The sequence below is a fragment of the Desmodus rotundus genome, chromosome 2 (assembly GCF_022682495.2).
Source record: "Desmodus rotundus isolate HL8 chromosome 2, HLdesRot8A.1, whole genome shotgun sequence".
Lineage (NCBI taxonomy): Eukaryota > Metazoa > Chordata > Mammalia > Chiroptera > Phyllostomidae > Desmodus > Desmodus rotundus.
In genome coordinates this window covers 197,493,150-197,518,044 of record NC_071388.1, presented here as the reverse complement: position 1 = coordinate 197,518,044, position 24,895 = coordinate 197,493,150, and the positions used below count along the sequence as shown (strand labels likewise).

The window sequence follows — 24,895 nt, the reverse complement described above, 5'->3', positions numbered from 1 at the left end:
CCTGCCTGGTGACTGAGAAGACAAAAGAACTGATCAGGACAGCCTGGACTCCTCCTGGGAGGAGCCCCAGGGAGGGTCCCCTTAACAAGCCTAGGCCAAAGGGGCATTGACCAGAGGAAGGAAGGCTCCGCACGTCTCTAGGTTCCCAACGCCTTCTCACGGAATTGCGCCCCCTCCAGTGGCAGTAAGCCAAGAAATGTGTGTGTGTGTGTGTGTGTGTGTGTGTGTGAGAGAGAGAGAGAGAGAGAGAGAGAGAGATTCAGCGCCACAGACAGAAAAAGGTAGACATAGACGCCCAGAGAGGAATAGAATTAGAGACAGAGAAAGACACACAGAGATACAGAAAGAGACCAAGAGACAGAGAAATAGGCAAGAAGAGAAACACCAAGTGCATTGCATTGAGTGACAGACAGAGACAGAGAGACAGGGACCCCTCTCTACTCTAAGCAGCTGTCATCTCCTTCGGGCTCTCTTTCCCAGTTTCTACGAGTCTTTCCTTGTCTCCTGGGGAAAGGGAGCAGCGCAGGTCCCTCTGGCGCCGGCGGAGGCCTAGGCACCGCCGGGGATGGGAAGAGAAAGTGGCCGCTGTCGCCCAATCAGCGCGTGTCTCCGCCACCCGGGACGGTCTCCCCGTCGGCCAATCGCAGCTCAGGGCTCCTGACCAAGCTTTGGGTGAAAGAACTAATAAATGCTCCAGAGCCCGGATCCCTGCACTCGCTGTCACGACGGAAGGAGACTCCGGCCGGCCACGTTCCCGGCCCCACGCCCCCTCCCTGGCTCGTTGTGGCGTGCTGAGACCCTTCCCCAGCGCCCCAAGCCGCGGGGCCACTCGCCTAGGCTCCTACCAAACTTTTCCGCCCTAGGATCGCGATCCTGGACTCGGGCCTCCCAGCCTGGTTCCACCGCAAGTTTCTCCCAGGACTAGAAGTGAACAGTCCTCCTCCCCGAGGCCCTCCCTGCCTCCAGCCTTTTTGGGGAGGAGCTCCCCACGCTTTGGGGAGTTCCCGAGGGTCACCAGCGCCGCTCTTGCCTTTCTAAATCGCCTTCGCCTGAATATAATTTCCAAGCGAAGCTGCTCCCAGGATGACCACGCTGGCCGGAGCTGTACCCAGGATGATGCGACCCGGCCCGGGGCAGAACTATCCGCGCAGCGGGTTCCCGCTGGAAGGTAAGTGAGGGCCTCAGCGGCGCCCGCAGCCCTGGACTGGGCCGGGGCTACTCCGCCCAACCGTAATCTCCGAAGGTTCCTGCGGCGCTGCCGGGGACACCTTTGCCTGGGCACCCTCACCCCGGGAGAGAAGTCAGGGAGAGATCCACAGCCGATTTTCTCTCTGCAAACTCAGCGCGGTTCTCTCGAAAAAGCCCATGCAGTTTGGCGGCCAGGCCTGCTCCAGGCGGGTCCATGAAGCATGGTGGGGAAGGGATAAACTAGCCTCTGAACACCAGAAAGCAACCTCTCCGCATGTTGTGCACCCTAAGTTGTCTCAAAATGGTCCCGGCTTTCCCCATATTTGCTAAACTCTTGTTAAGTTGCGGAAGAATTTTCTTGCCAGCGCAAAGTTGTGAAAGCGAGGCCTGCGATCTCGTGCTTGGGATTTTTAGTATTAATTATTTAGAGTTTCGTTCTTCTTAAGTGGCATCTTGAAATTTTCATAACCCATTTGGGAAACTGCCTTTCAGTCAGCTCGCTGGTTTGGTCAATCCCCAGGACGCAGGAAGTTTTGCAAGCCCAAACCTTTCTGACAGTTTGAAAGGTTGGGGCGCCCCAGGGGGGATGCAGGTTCGGTGGCTCCTGCCTTTCGCCCTCGGTCCAGAGTGGAATGTAATACCCAGAGCGTGGCTGGAGGCAAGGGGGCCTGCGAACAAATCCAGCTGTCTCCCTGTCCCGAGATGTAACAGGTGACATACACTGCCACCTGCGGCCTCCTTTCGGGACTTTGATCCTTGGCTGCTGCACTCTTAGCTGAAAATCCCAAAGGCTGTCAGCTCCTCCAAGTCCCTTAGGAAGGGAGCAGTCATAGTTGGATAGAGCTTGGTGTGAGCAGAGTTCCGGAAGGCCGGAGCCTGGGCCAGCTTCTGACTACTAGGAGGCTGTTTCCTCAGCAAGATGCACTTTGTGCCGGCGGCAGGGTCGCCGGGGTTCCCCAGAATTGCCACCTTACCTGGGCAGAAAGGGAAGACAGTTTCTCTGGGACAAGTCATTTTGCCCTGGTTGTTTCCTACACACAGCATTATGTGGCCCTGAATGGCTTAGTACTTTGAATAAATGCGATTGAGAAGGGATCTGGGGCTGGGAGCTGAACGTGAGCAGTGGAGGTACCCAGGCTGTAACATTGGGGTTGCTCAAAACAGTGAGAAGTTAGGCGGGCTCGTCTTTCCGGTTGTTTCCCTCCATTCCCCTGAAATGACCTTCCCTTTGCCTTTCTTTTCACCTTCTGCCCCCAGTGTCCACCCCCCTTGGCCAGGGCCGAGTCAATCAGCTCGGCGGCGTATTTATCAACGGCAGGCCGCTGCCCAACCATATCCGCCACAAGATCGTGGAGATGGCCCACCACGGCATCCGGCCCTGCGTCATCTCCCGCCAGTTGCGCGTGTCCCATGGCTGCGTCTCTAAGATCCTGTGCAGGTATCAGGAGACGGGCTCCATCCGTCCCGGTGCCATTGGCGGCAGCAAGCCCAAGGTGAGCAAGCGCGCGGGCTCTGGAGACTTCTGAGCCTGCTGTCTCGGGGTTAGGGAGGAGCAGACTCGGGGAAGGACTGGCCTCTGGGACTTTTCAAGGAATGATTTTTCAGTTCTGGGGAGGGGTGTGTGTGTGTGTGGGGGGCACTTAGTTGCTGCTTAAGCTGAGGTTCCTTGGTAAACTTCAAGGGAAAACTCCAGCCCTTTTGTAAAGAAGACACAGTATGTTTTTATTGCCCTGAACCCTGTAATTCCTCAGCACGTTATTTTAATAGGCAAACAACAAACTGTATGTGTCCACCTGTTGCTGGTTTTCCCCCCAAGTAGCTCCCGAGCTCCCACCCACTGCACCTTAATTTACAAAACTAATCTAAGGAGGCATTTCTGCTTTTTTAAAAAACTGGTTTCTCTCCCAACTCCTGTCCCCAATCTCTTCCAGTCCAAATTGTCTTCAAAGAGTCAAACGCTGGATTTGACTCTTATTTGTTTTCTTTGAAATGAGCCAATTACTTGGTTTTGAAAAAGCAGTTTGGGGCTCTACTCAAATTATTTTGGTTCCATTTTAAAAAGAAAAGAGAGAGAGATAGAGTCCCACTGTCTAGGACTAAGTGGGAGAGGGTTACATCAGGTCTGCCTTTTCTCCTCGATGTGGGCAAAATGCGATATAATTTTCTAGTTGCCACAGGGCAAAATCCAAAGGAGAGTTCTGGTAAGCTTAAGAGTTCTGAACACCCTGCATGCCTCCTCCCTCCTCAGTGCCCTTTGTAACCTCTCTAAGAATCTCTGGAAACTCTTTTAATTGGAAAAAAAAATTAAGAGCCAGTTTCTCAAAGTATCCCCATTTGTTATCCAATCTAATTTTTGAAAACTTAGATATTCACTTTCTGCATTTCATTTTGCTCTTCGATTCAGCTAAAATCTTGTGCTCCTTTGGAGAGGCAAAGGTTGCAGATCTAACTTGATTTCTCTGCTTCTCTCTCAAGCATTTTTTTTTTTTAAGTTTCGTTTTCGTGTTGATTTTGTGTAAGGAATTGCCTTGCCATATTTCCAGGGATCAGAAAGTGCACCCCACTTTTTCATTTATCCAGATTGTACCAGCTTTGTCAGGGGAGGGGAGGGTCGCCAGGTTGCTTCGGGGTATGGTGACTTTATGTCTGACCCTAACTAAAAATACACTGCATTAGAGACTTGGGATCCTTTTGCTAACAAGGAGAACCTTCCCAGGGGGTGCGGGAAGGCGCCTTGGGCTTGGCCCGGAGGCGGTGGGGCCACCACATCTGGCCCAGAGGACTGGGTACCAACACCTGCCCGCTTGTTCTCTTAAAGCAGGTGACAACGCCTGACGTGGAGAAGAAAATTGAGGAATACAAAAGAGAGAACCCGGGCATGTTCAGCTGGGAAATTAGAGACAAATTACTCAAAGATGCTGTCTGTGATCGAAACACCGTGCCCTCAGGTATCAGGCCCATTAACGTCTCCCGGACGCGAGGCCACAAATCGCTGTTTCTCGGGCGGGTCATTTAAGCTATAATCACCCCAATGATCGATCTGGGCCATCGGGAGTCAGGAGTCGGGAGTCGGCTCTTCCCGGGGCCCTGAAATATTCACGAACCAGTGTTTTATGGAGAGAGAGCGTTGAGCTGCTTGTCCTGGGGTTGAGACCGCCGCGGAGGGTTCCCCAAAGAGGATTTCTGTCCAGGAAACAGGGCAGGAAACGAGAGGCGCCGGCCAAGCCTTTATTAATATTGATGTTCCCTTTTAAGGAGAAACAAATGTTTTGGTAACCCCAACCGAAAGGAGATGGGACTGGGCCGCCGAGGCTTTTCGGGCTCCACGCGGGCCTGCAGTGCCCCCGAGGGTCCCAGGGACCGTCCGGAACCCCTGGGCAGCCGTGGGTGGCGCAGGGAGAAGAGGGGCGAGCGCAGGCCGAGAGCGAGGGCGCGCAGGACCGTTTGTTTTTAATTAAAAGGAAACTCCCTTTCCCCCCACTGAGCGAACGGGATACTTCAGAGCATGGATTTGTTTACCACACTGGAATCTGGAAAAAATAAATGGGGGGGGGGAGGAGAGTGCATTTTCTTTTGATTTTTACAATAGGAAACGGTTCTGCAGTTGAAATTGAAACCCTTTATAGCCTCAAAAAAAAAAAAAGTTGAATTGTAGGGGAAGGGTCCGCTGCGGGCCTTCCTCCCCGAACAGGAACGCTGGGCCCGCCCAATGCCTTCAGGTGGTGGTGGTGGAGGGGGGGTGGAGGGTGGGCTGGCGGGAGTATTCTCTTAGATTGGAGACCTTGAGCCCTGTCTATAGAGTGGAGAAGAAAACGCTTCCTGCTGGGAGACAGGGACAGAAACGGCGGTTCCCGGCCCTCACTTAGAGGTGCAAGCTTCCCAGGCTCCAGTCTCCCTTTTTCTAGATGTTGATTATGGGGGTGGGGTGGGTTTGAAGAGAGGCCGAGATAGACGGACGTGGAGGTCTCGGGAAGCCGGAGGAGAGAGAAGTGAGCTGTGCGGGGCCGCGGCTCCAGGGCGCGGACTGGAGGTGGGGGCTCCCTCCTGCCCAGCCCTGCACTTCTCAGTCGTTTGCGCTCCCTGCCTGCTCCCACCCCCAGTGAGTTCCATCAGCCGAATCTTGAGGAGTAAATTCGGGAAAGGCGAGGAGGAGGAGGTCGACCTGGAGAGGAAGGAGGCAGAAGAGAGCGAGAAGAAGGCGAAACACAGCATCGACGGCATCCTGAGCGAGCGAGGTAAGCGGCGGGCCCGCGCCGGGGAGAACAGGCGCGCCGCGGCGCTGGGAGCCGGGGATCGGCCCTGCTCGGGCTCCTGTCGAGGTCTTCTCGCGCCTACGCTCTGCACCGGGGTAAGAGCCTTCACGTGAGAGACACACTTGCAATCAAGACAAAAAAATCTCTGTTCTGTTTACTCTGTTTCCCACATCTTCCTTCCGCATCCCTTCCAGCCTCGGGAGTCTAGAACTTTGAATTGGTTTAGGTGCGGGGCCTTGCCTTCGGGAGCACGGGGTTGGGCGGCTCCGAAGGGTTGGGGAGAAACAGTCTGTGACCCTCCCGAGGTGGAGGGAACTTTTGCGCCCTCGGGAAAAACCCAGATCTCCAGAGTTTTGCAGTCGGAGGAGGGAGGAGGGAGGAGGGAGGGGTGGTGGGGGTGGGGAAGAGAGAGAGAGAGAATGGTGATAGGCATTGGGCCCTCAAAGTTGCCTCGCATGAACAACCCTATAAATGTATGTGTAAGTTGGCTAGTTGGCTACTTTTTCTTTGTTTTAACTCGGTTTTCAGATGCGATGGGGTTTGATTTGTGTGGGCCTGCAAGTGAAAACAACTTAAGCTCTAGGTAACCCCTGAGGGATCTGGGTTTTGAACCCGCCATGCGGGCACCCTCTCTGCCCAAGGGTGAAGGCCACCCACTTTTTGTTGGCTGCGTGGGACCTGTCAGCATCAAGAGAAAATCTCTCCCGCAGAACCTTGAGTTCAGCCTGCCTCCCTTTTACAGGCTGTGGGTCCTCTTCAGACTCTAAAGGTCCCCCCCCCCACCTCCCGCCCAAGGAAAGTCAACCTCTTCGCCTTGAACCAGGAAGGGGGGACTGTACCAAGGAGGAATCTCAGCGGATTTGCTCCTCAGCAAATTTGACCTTGGGGATGGTCAAACCTCTTCACCTCTTCAAATTTGCAAAGAACCCAGAGTCCCTGGGTCACCCTTATCTGGGGTCTGGGTTTGGTAGGGCTGAGTTGTGAGTTGCCCTAGAAGGCGACTCTTCAGGTGGGCTCGGAGCTCCACACACTGTAACTGGCTGGGCCTGGCCCTTATTCCTGTAGGACTGTGGAGGGTCCTTTCATTTACCTTCCTTGCCCAGCCCCTGGGCAGACCCGTGGGCTTTAGAAACCAACGCAAAATCTGTACACAGCCTCAAAAGGACGCTTAGATTTAGATGTTACAAATCCAGATGGTTGATTTCAGGGGTAAACAGAAGCCTAGATGCTCTGGCACATACAGGCAATCAAAAGAAAGAAAAAAAAAACCCACCAAAAATCATGGCAGATTGGTTCCCTCCCTTTAAAGCATGGGTCTCACATGGTCTCAGTCTAAGCCCCTCCTTTTGCAGGGGTGCGTTCCTTCCCTAGTCTCTGAGAAGACACGGGTTTCATTCCAGGCCTAGATAGATACAGCATGGAGGTGCTGGGGAGGGAGAAAAGCGAGAAATCAGCCAACCCCAAACCCAATGAGCCATTTCGGGCAGTGGCCCAGAGAGTCCCAGAGGCTTGAGAAGAATGCGGGGGAGGCACAACTTTGCTACTTGTTACCGGAGGTGCCGGCGCGGCAGATCGAGGCTCTCTCGCAGCACAGGCAACCAAGGCCCAGGAGACAAAACGCCCCAAATGAGCTGGTCAAACATTTGTACAACTTTTCCAGCTTTTACAAAGAAGGCCTTCTCTACACAATCTACACTTGGAGATGAACTTGGGAGACAAAGCCTGGAGAGTCCATTGAAACTCACACTTTAGCTCGGCCCAGACAAAGCTCTGGCTCGCAGCAGCTTGATGTGAACAAAGGAAGGCAACCTTTTTATAATTCAAGGAGAAAAGAAGAGAAAACAGCCCCACAAAGGGCCACGAATAGACATTATGGGCTTGCAATGAGGGATGAATTATTCAATGAGCCCCAATAGTGCTGCGCCAGGAAGTTTTATGGACTCTCCAGCGTGGAAAAAGTGGCCATTTCACCTACAAAATGTTTCTAGTCTTTTGGGCCGTCTAGCTGGAACGGCTGCCATTCAAGGGCAATTGCTACCATTTTAAAAATCTGAGTATTCTTCCCAGCGGGGGCTGTACCGTTGAAAACACACATAAGCACACACCTCGGAAGCTGAAGCCTAATTTAATTTGGGGTTGTCAAGGATGATGCAGCGTCAGTCTCTCCATCGCCTCTAGCTCTCTTTCCAGGTGATCCCTGGAGGGCAAGAGGGGCCCAAAGAAAGGAGAGGGAAGAATAGTTTGAAGGGAAGTTTAGAAACCTCAAAAAAAACTCCCTCTGTTGTTTGAGCATCAAACGTCCCAGGTCACCCCTTTTGTAACAGAGAATGAATGTTGATCAAGACCTCTGAGCGCCCTGGCGGAGGAGCAGAAGGGGCCTTTAGGTGCCCTAACCAGGGCAGTGCGCTCCCTCCGGAGGTTCCAGCTTCCTTGTGGTTCCGCAGGGCGCTGCTACAACGGACTTCCCTGGGGGACATCTTTCCGCTTGTCTGACACTGGGACACAGGGGAGAGGCACTCTGAAAGAAGTCAGAACCAACCTCGATCTTCTTTCCGGGGTCTTGCTCTTTCCCAAGATGGCCCCTTTCACTTCCCCACCTTTCCCCCGTCCCTCGCCCAATCCAAGAGCAGCTCAGCGGGCGGACCGGGCACCCTCAGGCCTGTGCGCCCCTCCGGGGTCCATTCTTCCAACTTCTTTTCGCGTGGAAGGGTTGCGCAGCCAGGGAACACCCAACTCCCCACCGCCCAGCCCTTAGCTGGCAAGGAGACCCAAGCAAGCAGTAGCAGTCCGAGGAGCCAAGTCCCGGTCGCAGCATCGGGGGCTGCGGGCACGGCGCGCTCTGCGGCCACTCAATGGGCGCCTCTGTTCCTCCCCGGCCCGCGGGCGCCGCCACAATGGGCCGGCCCCCACTCCTGCGCCCTGCGCCAAAGCGCCGCGCCGCCCCCTCCCTCACGCTGCGGCCGGCTTGCAGCTTAGCTCGCCGGGCTGCAGCCGACTCAATCGCCTCCTTTATGTCCTTCTCACTTTCATCTAGACACGGCCCGCCCCCTCCTCTTTTTTTTTTTCCTCCCTTGCCTGAGGCTCACATTAGTGAAATTTCTGCAACCTCTCCCCACTTTTTTTTCTTATTTTAAAGAAAGCCCTGAACACAAAGCAGTGACTAATCAATAGAAACTGCTCCTTCATCTCCCCCTCCTTCTCCTCCTCCTCCTGCTCCTGTTCTTACTCCTCCTCCATCTCAGTGACGCTTTTCCTGTTTGTGAGTTTTGGGAAACATTTTTACCCTGTGCCGTAATGGAATTAGAGGACAGATGAGGACTGTAAATGGACACGCGACTGCAAGACCGTCGCTTAAATATTTAGATGCAACGTTACAATCACTGACTTGTTGCAGCGGCTTTGAAGTGGCGCTGGAGGGTGCAGGGGGAGAGAGGCCAGGTCGCCCAATTGATGTTTTGATTGGGGCTGGAGACACACTTTCACAGGACTTTCCCCCTTTTTACAATCACCAGTGAGCGTGGGAGTTTTTGCAACAATTTCAAAGGTTGATCTAAGAGACCCCCAAGCATGGGTCAGTTGGGGCTGATATTCCTTTCCTATCTCTCCCTTACTTTTTGACATTTATGAAAAACAGTGCTGCTCTTTTTTTTTTTTTGATTTGACAAAGTTGAAGTGACAAAAGTTTTGCTCAAGTCCCCTCCTGTTCTGTTTGTAAACCTGAGCTCTTCTGAAATTAACGAGGTCCACGTCAGCTTTCCAGTGGGGCGTAACACCACGCCATTAAAAACGCAGAAACGCAGAAAGGATCTGGAAGTAGTATTTCATTTCCAGTGGAATCGCGAAACGAGCACTGGATTATTGTCGGCAGTGCCACTAAAATCGAGAGGAGCTGAAGGCCGTGTCTTCCCCCCGGGCTGAAGGGGGAGGACATTTTGGCGCGAGGCGAGGGGCTGGCGGGTGGACTTTCCCACGGACTAAACTCGCGGGGTAGAAGGTCTTAGGTTTGTGGCCTCGGAGCCTTTATTACAGTGGGCAGCCCACTCTCCAAGTTCATTTGTCAGAGTCACGAATCTGACCCCAACAGCATCTCTTCAGAGAACATAACATATTTTGCGAAGTCCTTTGCAACGCCCCACAACACATCTGACAACACGTTGGTAGCGCTGGGACCTGAATTAAATCGGGACACCACACCGCGTTCTTCTCGAGAACGTAGCGGTCGCGAGGTTCCCGGCGGGACGGTGGGAGAGGAAGCAGCAGCGTTTGGAAGTCGGTGTCTCCCGGTCGCTCGTCTGTTTTGTCGGGGTTGACTGCCGTACGTGGACGTGCTAGCTTTATTGCAAACATGCAGATTTTCTCATCAATGCTTGAAATCGTGTGTTTATTGGGCCGCTTGATTTGATCGTTGGTAGCACCGGAACGGGGACGCGGGGGTTTCGCGTGCGTAAGAATCACCGAAGGGTGATTTAGGAGTCCCCAGGGCTGCGCAATAAAACCCGCCGGGGCGGCGAGGCGGAACCGGCGGGCGCGCCCGGGGTCGGGGGAGTGCGGTGTGCGGCATCCATCAGGCGGACGGCCGGGGTGCCACTGAGCCCCGTGCCATCGTCCACGAAAGCGCACAGTTCGAGGACACGCACGCACACACATCCTTGCTAGCCATGCGGTTAGCAAACACCCCGGAAAAAGAAGCCACACCATCAACAAACACACGATGGGCGTGAGAGCCGGGCTGGCCAGGGCTGGGCCCGAGCAGGTTCTGCTCGGTGGGGTCTACCTGAGCTACCTTCTTTGTGCGGGTAAATAAAGATTAAAGAACCATTAAGAACGTAGATACAGAACTAACAAGACACTAAAAGGCAATTAAGCAGTCAGTTTAATGCCTTATCTCACTGGTTGCTCTGGGGTTGTTTTACAACCAGGAATTAAAATCTGAAAAGGAAGTTTTCAGCAGCTCTGGCCAAATATTGATTAAGTAGCTGTTTGTTGATGCCATTGTTAGGCATTAAAAGGCCGGGATCGCGGCCCCTCACGGGCCATCTTCCATTGTGAGGGATTCTTAACCGCTGAGATCAAAGCGGGATCACTTCGACTTATCTGTCTCGGGAAAATCCTCCTTTTCCTCTGAAACCTCTAAGGAGGATTGACCAGTTCTCTTCAAGAAATAGGAACTGAAACCAGTTACATGTGGAGGGTGTATAGAGAAGAGATTCATGGGGTGTTTTTAATTATCCTACAGTGATTTTTTGTTTAGAACTTAGGCTAAGATGGCGAACTTATCCTTAAATAAATTTTCATTTTGGAGAGTTGGTGGGAGGCATGGAAACTACTATATGTGTGTCGATATAGTCCTAAATATGGAAGTTTCACTGCAGTTGCCTTCCCAGCTTGGTTGATCTAAAAGGAAAGACATCCAATTTTTTATGAAAAACTAGGTAGGGAATAATTAAATACACAGGAAACTGAGAGTTATATTGATTACATTTCTCTACATGTGTTTCCATTACTTTTGCGTTTGTAGATGGTATGAGACTCAGGTATACTTTTAAACCCCCTGGAATGAAGAGGTAGATGTGTTTGTGTGTACAGTTTGTGCACCATTAGAGTTTATTTATAAGTTGGTCACTATGAATTATGCTGGCAGTAAACTATATCCAGTTGCAGAAAATAAAAGTTCATTGGTCCTACAGATTACACATTCGAGAGTCATCAGAATTTAAGGGAACAGCACAGCTTCTTAATTGATACTCAGCACTACTGTTGAATGCTAGGGAAAATATTTCCCCGAATGACTTTATGAACTTTTTTTTGCTGCTGATTATTAGATGAATGATTGGATTCTTTTTTCTCTTTTAGCAATTCAATATATTTGAGTAGGCTTTTCTTTTATTATGAGAGCTAAAATTCCTGCAAGAGCTTTTTTTTGGAAATGCCATCTCTCTGCTTAATTCCCAAATTCCAGTGAATCACTCTGAGTGAGTTGATGAAATTTATGCCAGAGTTGGGCTTTAGGTATTCAACTGAGCACCATAGGTCTGCCTGTGTGTGGGACTTCCAGGGCCCCCTTCTCTGATTATGCTCATTTCAATACTAAATCAGTGTGCCTATGGCTTTCTTTTGATTTCATTTTGTTTTGTACTCTTTCTGTTCACTCTTGGACAAGACGTATCCTGACATCCAGAGGCAGGATCATTAGCAGATATTTTATATTTTTTTCTATTCCTGTCTCCCGAGTAATGGGCCATCTACCTGTGCTCAGCTGGCCTTTGATGCCCCATGAAACAGGTTAAGCTGGAAGTGTGAGTCAGCTCAGATATGTTTTGGTTACCTCCTCCTGGGTCCAGATGAAGCCTTAGAAAGTTCCTTGTTGCATGTTCCATACATTCATGTATGTCTCATATACATACACAGTTAAAGTGACTCTCCCTTGACACCCTTGGGTGTCAGGGTCTGTGTTCGTGTACTGCCAGGGGAACAGCAGAATTGAGCTTCCCTGAATTGAAGTTGGGCCTGATCTCAGTACCAAAGCAGAATACTGACTTAGGAACCAGCTTTTGTCAACTGTATCTCAATAAAGATGGGGGAAAATAAAACTTTGATAGCATTGTTTAAAAAAAAAATAAAAGAACTGGCTGCCTTTAGCTGAGGAACTGTGATCAGAGAAAGGGAAAGGGAATTTCAGAGTTGCTGTTCTCTTGGAAGACGCACGCCAAAGACTTTCTTCCCCCACTCACGCCAGTCTCCAGTGGAGAGTGGCGCAGCTCGGCTTTCAGCTCTGCCTTGCCGTGTGGGGTCAAACACTGAGCTCCGGCAGTGCTGTGCTTTTGCTGGAATCTGGACATCTCTCCTCTAAGAAACCTTCCACTCACATTATCTGTGTTGGGATTATGCTCCCAAATGAACAAAAAATGTATCATTTCCACTGGGTAATTGGAACATGACCAGTTATCAAAATGCCCATTGGCATTATAAAACATCTACTTGAGAGAGATGAGTTAGAAACTTCACCATTGTCAGTGGCAGATATGAAAACCGTGGAAACTATTTGTTGAAAACACTTGAGGAATACTAGGTTTTATGAATTCTTACCTTCAATGTGCATTTTCCTTCCTAATAAAAACTAAGAAAAAAACTAACCGATGATTTCTGCTGTGGAAGAGGCCACTTCTCTTTACCAACAAGACTGTATCTTAACAAAGGGCAGTGGTATAAAATTTAGCATCTGGTTGGATGTACCAACCAAAAGAATACTGAGAGAGTTTTTTACCTTGCACATTACTTATAGCGAAGTTTGTAGCATTTAACATTTTTGCTGCAGGAGTTTAAGCAAATGACAACAATCACAAAAAGCCCCTTCTTTTGGGGGTGAAGCAACTTGGTCAAAGTGGTCTGAGTTTTTATGTTTTTCTTAGTGCAGTGGTCGGGAGGTGCATCTTCCCTGATACAGCGAATTATAACTCATGACAGGCAGTGACGAGCCAGCTGTGCATGTGTCTCCTCAAACCCATTCGAGGATTTCTTGATTCTTAAGTATTTTTATTTGGCCGGATTCTGCCCATCTACAATAGTGTATTAGTATCAGCTCCCAGTTCCAGGAGCCCATTTCGCACTCATCCTGGATCTAATTCCAGTGAATTCCATTTTCAAAAAGCTGATCAAAATGCTTTGTGACAAGGATGAGAGACTCTTCTTGGTTGTCCAGTCTAGGATTAAGGGAGAGGAAATAGCACTGATTTTCAGTATTTAAAAATTTCCAGGATCACATTGAAACTTCAAATAGTGTAGTTTTATGGAGGCTTACATGCAAATTGTCAAAATTTTTATAAGTGGATGGTAGTCATGTTTCTAGCAACAACTGCAGAATTAAATGTCCTCAGCCTTACGTCATTACACGGAAACAATAAGGAAGTTGGGGTAGGGTTGTTAAGAAAGGACAGTTAGTTAATTGCTGTGCAGTTTATGTTGCAACATGGAATTAGTTTAGTTTTTGTGTACTTTCATAGAAGAGGCTTACATGCTCACATACAAATTTGCATGTAACAAAAAGCCTACGTCTGTAGGCTTGTAATTTTTATAGGTACACAGATATGTTAAAAATACAGACACCTAGCCCTCTTATCTTCTTTTTCTTCTTATTTTTGGCAAACCTTAGTATAAGACATAACCAGTCAACTGGCACCTGGGCATTGTACGGGAGTATTAATATCTTCCTTTTTCCTTTATAAGGTCTATCTTTAAAAAACATTTTATTTTTAAATAGTTCCAGGCTCACAGAGTGTATCTTCAAACACATATTTAAAAATTCTCCTAATTTTTAAATATATTATCATAGTTAAGAAAATCTCGGCATGACTGTATGTATCTCTCAATTACCATGACTGGGATTAACCTGAACTAAAGAAAATTAATTGGTCCAATTCATTTTATTATAAGAAAAGCAACAGGTTTCTTCTTTCTGAATCCCCACTTGGCCAGTTTCCTGATAGAGGTTCACTAAAGCAAGTGAGTATTGCTTGTCTGCTCTGACTAAATACACTTTAAAGTCCTTTTCCCTGCCTTTGTTTGCCTTATAAGAGCTCAGTCCCCAAGGTAAAAGTGGTATGTTCTTGCCGTACTGATTTTGCTTTAAAACCAAGACCAAGCACACTTCAGGTGTGACCCCTTGAACTTTCGTTTTGACATCTGTGCAATGGGCCACGTCATACCAACACTCCAGGGTGATACGAGAATAGAACAGTAAGTGCAAGTTATGTGCAAACTAACCAATTGTGGGAAAACTCACAATCCTGGGGAAGAATAGCCCCTGGTGTGCAGAAAGTGACCAGCCTGCTGGCAGATGGGCTCTGCCCAAGGGCAGATAGAAAGCTTAATTCCGGGGGTTTAGGAGCAACAATAAAGACCAACACACAGACCCGTGCACACATACACATCACAAAATTCACTTCTACTGAGTCAAAAAATGAGTTTAAAACAACTATTTAATATAGTAGATCTTATGGTTTTAATAGATATGAAAAATAATCAAATTCTAAAACCATTCACTGAGGTGTCAAAAGGTATTTTTAAATTACTTTTTCTCCTGGTTCTATAATGATTACTTTTCTCTCTTACATTAACTTGGCTTTTAAAAACTCCTCCAAATCAAACTTTTTTTTGTACAAGTTTTTTTTTTCTCCCTCAGTCCCTTAATCGGGGATTGACAAGCAAGTTGCCTTTTGAAACTAAGTTTCATTACATACGTTCTTTCTCCTGAAATCCTCCCGCAATCCTTCACTTTGTGGAGTTTTTGGTATGATTTCTCAGCACGTCCCTTCTTCAGTCTACCTCACTGTTCTTAAATGTCCTTACAGCTCTGAACATGACATTGTATATTTTTTCTCTGTTCGTGATTCTTCTTAATCCCTGTCCTTTAAAATTTGAGTATAGAAATATTAAGGAAACTCCCCAATTTGTTAAGCTGGAGGATATATTTCAATGACCTTTCTATTCAGTTTCCCTCTATTCAGTTTCAAAAGCTTGGAACTTCCGTGTTATTGGGGTGCAGTGTGAGGGGGGAAAGAAAGCAGATTGGCTTGTAAAGATTTGGGGAGCTGGAGAGCCCCCTCACCCCATTTTTACCGCTGGATCAGTTTGCCAGTGCGGCCACTGGAGAGAAGGAAGGTTGTTTTCTTATCCCTGCGTGCACTGGTCTGACCTGTCTCCGGAATAGGTCAGGTTGGGGCACAGCCAGTTTATGCAGCTGTTGTGGCTTAGGCGTCACAGCAGGCAGCCAGGGATACTCAGCCAGCCGGCCCCCCGTGAACTGATAAAAATTCGCTGGCGCGGGACAGCCGTGGGGCCTTCCTTCTGGATTGAGCTGGCCCCCTGAAGGCTCTTAGATGCAAGGGGACTCACGGATTATGCGGGCCAACTCTCAGCCTCAAAAGGGAAGCATTCTTTATCTGAGGATCTCACTTGGGTGGATCCAAACACTCAAGTGAAATACATACTTTGTCAGGTTTTATTTTAAACCACAGTTAGTTTTGACTGGGTAAAACACTCACTGTGTACATAACTCAGAAGATAGAAGAAGATGTACAGTGGCCCTGGCTGGATAGCTCAGTTGGTTAGAGTGTTGTCCCCATATACCAAGGTTGAGGCTTCAATTCCCAGGCAGGACACCTACAGGAATCAACCAATGAATGCATCAATACGTGGAACAACAAATCGATGCCTCTCTCTCTCTTCCTAAAAAAAAAATCAATCAATTAAATAAAAAGATACAGTGACACGTTTTCTTCTACCTGTGTCCCTAGAGGGGCTGTGCATAAATGAGCAATTACGTTTCTCTCTCTCCCTTTGAAAAATATTCTCTCCTGCCCTTTTGCACAAATGGTTGTCTACTGTGGAAACTATTCTGCACCTTTTTCCTCCCACTTTAGAATGTATCTCAGCAATTACTCCATATCAGGGTCAGAAGGTCTCAGCCTATTTGTATAGCTGCATAGTATTCCACCGTGATGGCAAACGATGATGTGACACCAGATCATTTACAATCTAACAGCACCATTTGGCACATGTGTGAGTTTATTTGTGAAATAATTCCTCCTTGGCAGGGACAAAAGGAATGGCATTTGTAGTTTTGATAGCTTTGGTGGAATTTGGGTTCAGTGTTGAGAACAAATGGAGGAGGAATACTCAGCGAGCTTGGAACGGGAGTGTGTTCGCCTGTGGCCACTGCATGTATATAGAAGCATAGGTTTTGGAATTCCTGCTTAGGGAGATGTTCTGCTAATATTGACCGCCCTCTGGAAATTCCTATAATATTCAGATATTCCTCCCAAGGCAACTTCTGTAAAATCCAAAGAGAACTTTTTTTTTTTAACTTATTTGTTCCTCTTTTTATTCTTTTTTCTTGCCTACAGCTTACATCACTTCACACCCAACAAAAATCCTATATGTTAAGCATTCTTATTTTTTTTTCCTGTGCTGGAAAATGAATAGTTTTATAACAATCCTTAGAGGCAGCATGTTCTGATTGTTTAGTTATAAAAGTGAAATTGTCTTTCAGGGACACCAGATTAGGTTTGACCTAGTGAGAGGGGCAAATTCTGGTACTCAAACAAGATCTTGCATTTCTAGATTTTGAAAACTGCTGACCTGATGCTCTTGAGTTTGGTAAAGGCTGATTTTGAATTTTATGAACTTTTTCGGGATATGTATCCATTCCCTTCTGTGCACAAAAGACTATTTATACTTTTGCACATACCTCACCTCCCTCAAATCATTTCAGCCTATTTTTTCTTAAATGCAATCTCGGGAATTCAGTCGTCATTGCTGCTGAGTACCTGGCTTACTAAGCAGGAAGTCTGAGTCTGTGGAACGAGCCGGAAAGAACTGTGCCCCAGCTGCAGAGAAGAAGAACCCTGTTGAAACCCTCCTGAGACAACTAGAGATGTGAGTGCCAGTAAATAATTGCAGTGTGAATGTCTCAAGCCGTTCCTTTTTAGGGGCCAGCCGTTCAGAAATAGGAGAATGAGTCAGGTGACACGGATTTATATTTGAAAATCAAAATCTTGGCTCAATTTAAAAGAAAAATAACATAAAAACAAGTACAGGTCTTCTTTCCTGACTGTTTTTTTCTGGCTGCTGGTTCCCAGAGAAGGTAGCCTATTTCTATCAGGAAGGCAGGAAGGTAATTCTAATGCTAGAATTTTCTTTTGCACTTAGATGGAAGGCAGCTAGCTGGGAACTCTGGTTTCTCCTCCTGCTTCCCCTCTGACTTGCCTAGGGAAATCTAAAGGAGTCTATTTGGGAATGTAAACAGACCTGGTATTAAGACCAGCTGCACACCCTGGCTGGTATGGCTCCGTGGATTTGGTGCCGGCCTGTGAACCGAAAGGTAACTGGTTCAATTCCCACTCAGGGCACAAGCCTGGGTTGCAGGCCAGGTTCCTGATTGGGGGCATGTGAGAGGCAACTGATGGACATATATCTGGCACATCGAGGTTTCTCTCCCTCTTTCTCCCTCCCTTCCCCTCTCTCTAAAAATAAATAAATAAAATGTTTAAAAAAAAAAAACCCAGCTGCAAAGAGCTGAGAGGAATTAAAAGCAGCTCCCCCCTCCCCACTTCTAGCTCTCTGCATAATTTGGATTGAATCAGACCTGTAATTTGTGACATCTGATTGCTACCTGCAGAAGTATGCGGCTGTCCACATAGGAAGGAGGGTGTAGGGGGAGAGCTAATCCCAAGGAGAAAAATTTTGATTGTTTGTCAGATGGCTGTGATGTTCTCAACGGAAATTTAGACCACAGATAAGAAGGGGTTTGCAGGCTCGCAGCAAAAGCATACGCACACTCAGATTCCTTGGCACATGGTCACTTTGCTGTCACCCACGCAGGTAAAGGGAAGCAGCAAGCAGAGGCCTTCTCCAGGGGATGGGCCCCGTGTCAGGGAGCAGGGAATTCGGTGGGGAGTCTGTACTCCCCAAAAGGGACCCATGGGTGAAATGCTTTAATGTTCCATTTCATGATTCCCGAGTGAATGGGGTCTCAGGGTCTGGATTTGTTGGTTATATTTTGGAAAATTTTGGAACTCGTAGCATCCTTTCTGACCATTTCCAAAGGGGGCAGGAGGCCCATCCACTTCAGAAAAGTCATCCAGATCCATGGGGTTTCCTCACAGTGCGTCCAGCGGACCAGCGATCCGCCAGAGCAGAGTATGATTCGGGAAGCTATCCAGTGTGGAATCTTTCCAGGTGGTAGATTTGCTTGGATTTTATGCAGACAGGGCACATCCGGGGCTTGTGTGGGCGCGACACACATTTATCAGAGGGCAGTGGGATGTCAACTTCTACAGTTTCTTACTAGAAGCCAATGTCTGCTTGTGGTCACTGGCCTTGCCAAGCTCTGAATACTTGCTGAGTTTTTATCTGAAAGAAGAAGGCAAATGGAGGACTGGGGACTTAGCATAGCATCAGGTTAGAAATTGCAGAGCTAGGCTTAAGAGTACAGAGCTGGGGAAAGAGGGGGCAGGATGCAGGGGTATTGCAAAGCCCCCTGATATCCAGGTAGAAGACCAGGGTGGACACTTGGGGCCTGGCCTGTGATGGATTCAGCTTCCGGGCTTTTCCCAGTGACCTTTTGGGGCCTTGACGTCTGTCTGTCTTCTTTCTGCCTGTGGAGGGTGTCAGCTGGCACTCTCAGGACACTCCTGAACATAAAACCACTTGGTCGCTGCAAAGGCCACTTTATCTTGGCTTTCATCAGCAGCTCACTAAGTGGTCAGTGGAGTGTGGGGACATATAGGTCTCCTGAAGGTCAAGGCAAAGTACTCATTACCAGGCACACCCTTGGGTCACGTTGTCTGCCCTTTGTAGGTAAATTGGAGCGAAGCCGCTGCACAGCCTTATATTCCTAACGGGGCCCCGGCATACACTTGGGAAGATAAGGAGAGGAGCAATTTCCTTATTACAAAATACCAACGACAGAGAGAACTGAATTTGGTCTGACTCTTTGTTTGCTGGCTTTCATCATTTTATTGAATTACTATAATTTAATGTTACTAGCTTAAATGAACGATTTTCCCCTGACATGAATCCTTTTTTACATTATTCTTTTAATGGAAAACACAAATTAAATTTGTTAGGAAAGACAATGACTATCTTTCACATTCAAATTTCTGGTACTTGGAAAATCCTTTTGGAAAAAGTTTAGGAAAAATAGAAAAATTGCCACTCACACTGTAGTTTATAGGAAATGATGTTACCAGACAAGTTTGGGCTTTTTGTAGGGATGTTCGATCATCTCCCTATCTCCAGCCCTCATCCCCCAAATCCTTTGAAAATGCTCCCCCCTTTTCTTTCACAAAGGCCTATATGAGTTGATTTGAGGTAAAAAGAGGAAGGTCAGTCACAAATGTCCCCTGTCCTTTCCTGTCTCCTCCCCCTGCATCCCGCTTCCATCTGGCTCACCCTCCTCTTGTGCACCCCAGCTCTGCGCACACACATTACACCAAGCTCCATCTCATTCACCTCGTGGCTCAACCAGTTAGGCCCCTGGAAGCTGACAGCCTAGCAAGGAGAATGAATCCCTAATGGCACAATTCCTGTATCCGTGTCGGGAAGGTTTTTGGTAGGAGAAGGGATAGTTCCTGCTGCCTGCAGACCACACCCCGGAAGGTGCTGTCTTCCCTGTGAATAGGCTGGACTAGTTTCTGCGACAGGGAAGCTCCTTGTGTCTTCCAGGGCGTGGTACCCCACTAAGCTACCAGAAGGAGTCGAGGACAGGTGGGGCCTCGGGCCTCCTCCACCACAGGTAGAATTTCCACACTTCCTGGGAGTCAGGGAAAGGCCTTGGCTTATGTCCTTTGGGCTTCCTGGCAAAGAGCCGGAGCAGAAGAAAGACATGAAGGGTCTGGTGTGGCCCACGAACGTAGGCAGCGAGAGCACTGTGGGGCCCATCTTGCCTCAGAGCTCAAAACCCTCCCCAAGGGGCAGACATCTGATCTGAGCTCTCACACCTCTATGGCTCCTGGACAGCTGTCAGTGGTCAGGAGAGGGAGGATGCCCTCCTCAAGAAGCTGGGGGGCAGTGAGCATCTGAGGCGGATCCACTGGCTGGGAGAGGTTCCGGAAGGTCAGACTCCCAGACTCTCAGGGCTGGATCCCGGAGATCCTCAGAAACGCATTGCTGTGGAGGGCACAAGCTGCAGGGGCCCAGAGGCACAGCTGGGATTTGTTCCACCTGTGATCTGCGGGGGTCAGAAACAGCCCACTGTGTCTGCGGACAATTCAATGAGCTCAGATTCCTGCTCAGCCCCCAAAGTTGGCACTTAGACTTGGCCGGTGTTTTATAAGTATTAGGTAATGGTGGTGGACACATCTAGAAACAGCGCATTTCTCCCCCAGGCCCGCTCAGGTGGAGGATGACAGGGGAGTCATTGTCAGAGGTGGGTTTACCAGAGAGCTAAGGAACCTGCGGTGCCAGGGCCCCTCACCTGTGAGCCCCTGCAGGTTGTGGGAGGGGTGCTAACAATGTCTTTATGTCATCGGGTTTTTGCAAATGTTGCAAAGTTAAGATATGTTGGTATTTATTTCTCAAGAGGGGCTCCCTAAATTATTAAAGACTTGGACCCATTTCCTTGTTCATTTAGGGTGAAAAGGTGGAAGTGAGGAGAGAAGGGCCCCCTATGCTGGGAGTGTGGCGTGTGAGACAGACAATAATAATAATGGTAATAATAATAGTGCTCAGTTAGCCTCCACTCTTGTCTTGGACTTTAGAGTTTCCAGGATGCTTCCTCATTTCTTATGTCTTGTCTTGTTTACCATGAAGCCCAAATCTGGGTCTGCCACCCCAGGGCTGCTGAGAATTTACCCTTGTGGCCCCAGTACCACACAGCAGCTTCAGTCCTTGCAGGGAGCTCCAGAGAGGGATCCTGGATCAACTCCTCCCAAGGAGATGAGGACTATCCATCCACAAGCTGGACATGGGCATGTGTGCAAGACCCTTACATTTTGGGGGCCTTGGTTCCCTCAGCTGTAAAGGGCGCACCAGGCAATTTTGGGATGTTTCTTGTAGGTCTCTGAAACTGTTACTGTGACTAGGCTGCTTTCCCTCTCTGGACTTCATTCGCCCTTCCTCTGAGAATTGGAACCTTTGGTCAGGAGAAGGCAGGAGAAGGCTGCAGTGTCTCTCAGCTTGGGCAGGCTGTGGCAGCCAGGGCCACATCCTGTTTGAGGGAACAGTGGGACCTCCAGGCAACCAGGGAATCAGGGCAAGGATAGAAAGGTCCCGTGGACCCTTGATGTCTTGGAAGGTGAGCAACTCTAGTCGTATCTCTGGGAGGAAGGATGCCCTAGTGCTGGAACAGAGAGGGTGGGAACAGAAGCTTGCTGAGCCATTGAACAGGTAGACACTCTGGCTCTTCTTCCCCATCCAGGTGGGGAAAGTCATGCTTTCTTATACCTCCTGTCATAGCTGCGGCTTCCAGATGAGACTGCGAAGGCCTGGGGGTCCTGGTTAGAGAGATTTCCCTTAAGTTAGACCTGCTGAAGCAAGACTGTAAATCATCTGTGCCTAGACATTTTCCTCTGTGCTCAGAGAGGGACACGTGAGATTTCTGGTATCTGATTAAGTCGAAGCTAGAAACTGGGCCCGAGGAGAAAGCAGACAATGGTGAATTCACCCTTCACTCCATCTGATTCTGCTGACATATCTTTAAATTAAACCAGGTCCCTCTCTAGTGGTTATCAGAAACTCAATTGGACAAACAAGTTTTTTTTTTTTTTTTTTGCTTTTGAGTTAAAATACATATATACTTACAAATAAAATATAGTATTTGAATCAATTAAAATTTTCCTTGCAAAACAGAGTTTGTGAGAAAACTTGTAAAGATTAAACAGGAGATTATTTCAAATCTGAAAACTTTTTTTTTCTTTCTTTCTTTTTTTTTTTTTTGCCAGGACTTTGCTAAGAAGTATTTTAGAAACTTGGAAAGAATGTAAGAAATATTTTTTGTTGCATTAAAACAATTCAAGGCAAGTTGTCATAGACTATCAAGAGAAGATTTTTATATTTTTTCCCCTCACATTTTTATGCCTTTATTTTTGTGGAGGAAAATTCTTTCAAACGTCAACATCTACATATTGATTTTTATGGTATATATTCTGGAAATAGGCAATGATTCATTCAAATGCTGCAATCCTTAATTGCAAAGACCAACTGATAAAATTAACAGTGTAAAATGCATTGTGAAAATTTTTTTTTTGGTTTGAGGAAATTTTAGAGCATATAAAATATCCACATTAATATTTACTACTCTTTTAGAATAACACAGAAAATGGACATTATACAGTGAAAACATCAGGAAGAAGAACTGTACAGTTTCATACTTTCTGAAAATAAGTACTACTGTTTACTGTATGAAAGGCTGTTTCTATTTTTCTTAGTGATTATCCTGTATTCAGATAAAATGTATTGCAATTTTGAACCTTGAATGGCAAATTAAAATTTTTATTTGATACAAGAGAAAGTTACTACTTTACTTATAGATTAAAGAAGAAATCTGAACTTAGCTCTATTAGTCAACATGAAAATTTTTGTTGAGTAACTCCATACAAATCAAAACAAATCAAATCATTGATTGCCCTTCCCATATCCATAAGCACACCTTTAATTTATACTGCCACATAAACTAGGTTCAGCTTGGAAGAAGTTGAGTTTGTGAGCATTACGGCAATGTTTACTTAACATAGTTTAAGTAACAAGATTACTGTATGACTTTTAAAATAGTAGGCATTTAAAATGCTTTGCCAAGTTTGGGGTGGTGAGCAGTACTGGATCTGAGTGTTTGATTTTCTCTAATTTTTTCTTCATGTTTTATTTTTAAGGAAGTGCTACTTGAGATTCGAAGAAGAGTTGTTATTCCGTCTAACTATATAAAAACATTCAAACATTTTAGGGAATGCAAAAATACATATGCTTCAGTTTACAATATTGAGAGACTCTGGATATTTTAATAACATTTCCATTCTAATGTAGCAAAAGCAGACTTATTTTTCAACTGCCTTTATACAAAAGTTACACTTGCTGATTAAAGTAATTTGAACCCTTTGGAAGGACACTCCCACTGTTTTTCATCCTGCTAGTAAAGGAGGTTTTTTTAAAAAAAATAATTATAAGTAGAATACTATTATGATTATATACAGTTGTTCAGAAGGATTTTAAATGCCAATGTGAATATAAGTTTGTATGCCTAAAAGAAAATGAAATCAACAAATGCTAAAAACTAAACTTCAGAATGACATTCTCTAAGGTAAAATCATACATTCCACTGAAATTATTTGTACTAATAATATTTAAAGACTCTGTTGTACAATTCATTTTGGATACTTGAGATTAAAAATGTACCTTTAGAATTTGGAGAAAATGAAACTGTGGTTACTTGGAAGGAGGAGGGGCCAGCAGACCGGCACATTCTGCCCCTTATTCCAAACATTCTTCCGATGCTGAGGATTTTGGGTATTTTGTTTCACCAGTCCTTTGTGAAGCTGATTTCTCATATTAGCGTAAAAAAGGTAATTTCTCTAGAAACCAAATAAATCCCAAACTCCAAATCTGCTTGAAGGACAGCTTATAATATAGACTTGCTTTTATTCAAAGGGTGGGAATTTTCTAATGAAGGAAATGTATTGAGGAACCAACTTAAGAAATTATAGCACCTACTTTGTTACATTATAGTTGGATTTTTATTCTTTTATAGTCCCAAGAGCTGTCAAATTACCCAAAGGAAACAATGAGTTTCTATACACACACACACAGGAAAAGAAAAAGAAAATACTCAGAGATGGTGCAACTTACAAAACAATTGTCCCTGCTAAGCTTTGTGCAGCTCTAAACACAACCGAATATTAATTCTATCAGATCTAGTTGACTTAAAAGCTAGGATGGATCAGGAGCTCATTTTTTGGCATTCCTTCATTTTTCCACCCTTTTGTTCACTTGACACACAGCTTTCATACGCTGGCTTTGCGGCTACCATCGGCGTGATCTGTGAACAATCTGTTGGAGGAGGAAAGGTCTCCTCCGACCAGTAGCCAGAGTTTTAATTAAATACGGTTCCCCCTGTCGATCTCAAGCAAAGAAGAAATAGCTGCTGGTGTGAAGGTACCAATGAACTTATGTTCACTGGCATTAATAGGGCAAAGAATCTTCTTGGTGGTGAACACACACACACAACATACGTGCCCCCCGATCGTGTAATGATTATAATTTTTAAAGTTAAGAACAATCACAGCGAAGTGACAGTCCTGTCTGTGGAGCTAGACTCAGAATCGTGCTCTAAGGGACATGCAGGTTGAAGAAATTATTTTGTTTAGGAACTCAGGTGACACGTCCCGCCAGACTGGCCGAGAGAGAAAGGCAAGAGAGGTGTAACTTTGAGCACACACTGATTTGTTCTTATTACATAACAAAAGTCTATTTCTTTATCATGTTATCATTCAGTTAATAAAAATTAGCTACAATAACAGCATCAACTTAAAAACCCCGCAAAGTCCAGGGGATTTTCTTTCACAATGAACATGAATACTGTTCAGAAATACAAACAGTCAAAGGATAACTTCAGGTCTGAAAGAGAAACCTGGCAAGGGTAATTGAATAAGCCTGGGTCCCTTGACTGTGTCATGGTGAGGGCAGTCAACATGTCATAATTAGGTTTATTGAGGGCCATTCCAACAATCTGCTTCTATTCTTCCTGCCTTATTGTCCGCAGCTAGGCAAATAGCCAAGGGACAAAAGGAATCAAGTGCTGACAAAACATGAAAGAGGAAAAAGATTTAGCTGCTTTTATCAAAGAAACTGAGAAGGACTTTGTGTAAATAAAATAAGTGACTGGCCAGCCTGCATTTAGGCAATGCCGTTTTCATTAGAATTAATTCTTGACATATTGGAAGAGTTCCAAGGGAAGGATTTCTACT

General features: G+C 46.7%; 1 protein-coding gene across 3 annotated transcripts in view; it reads left to right on the top strand.

The window, feature by feature from the left end:
* Nucleotides 1-710: 710 nt before the first annotated feature.
* Nucleotides 711-24,895, top strand: part of PAX3 (paired box 3) — an 89,972-nt gene continuing 65,787 nt past the window's right edge. The window contains exons 1-4 of one of the 3 annotated variants that reach the window (XM_024563916.3): nucleotides 711-1,168; nucleotides 2,446-2,681; nucleotides 4,010-4,136; nucleotides 5,289-5,423. In XM_024563916.3, coding sequence (XP_024419684.1) covers nucleotides 1,084-1,168; nucleotides 2,446-2,681; nucleotides 4,010-4,136; nucleotides 5,289-5,423 — 583 coding nt within the window. In that variant the 5' untranslated portion in view covers nucleotides 711-1,083. Of the gene's footprint in view, nucleotides 1,169-2,445; nucleotides 2,682-4,006; nucleotides 4,137-5,288; nucleotides 5,424-24,895 lie in introns of all 3 variants that reach the window. The other 2 variants (XM_045198534.2, XM_071220724.1) reach the window with 2 other exon arrangements.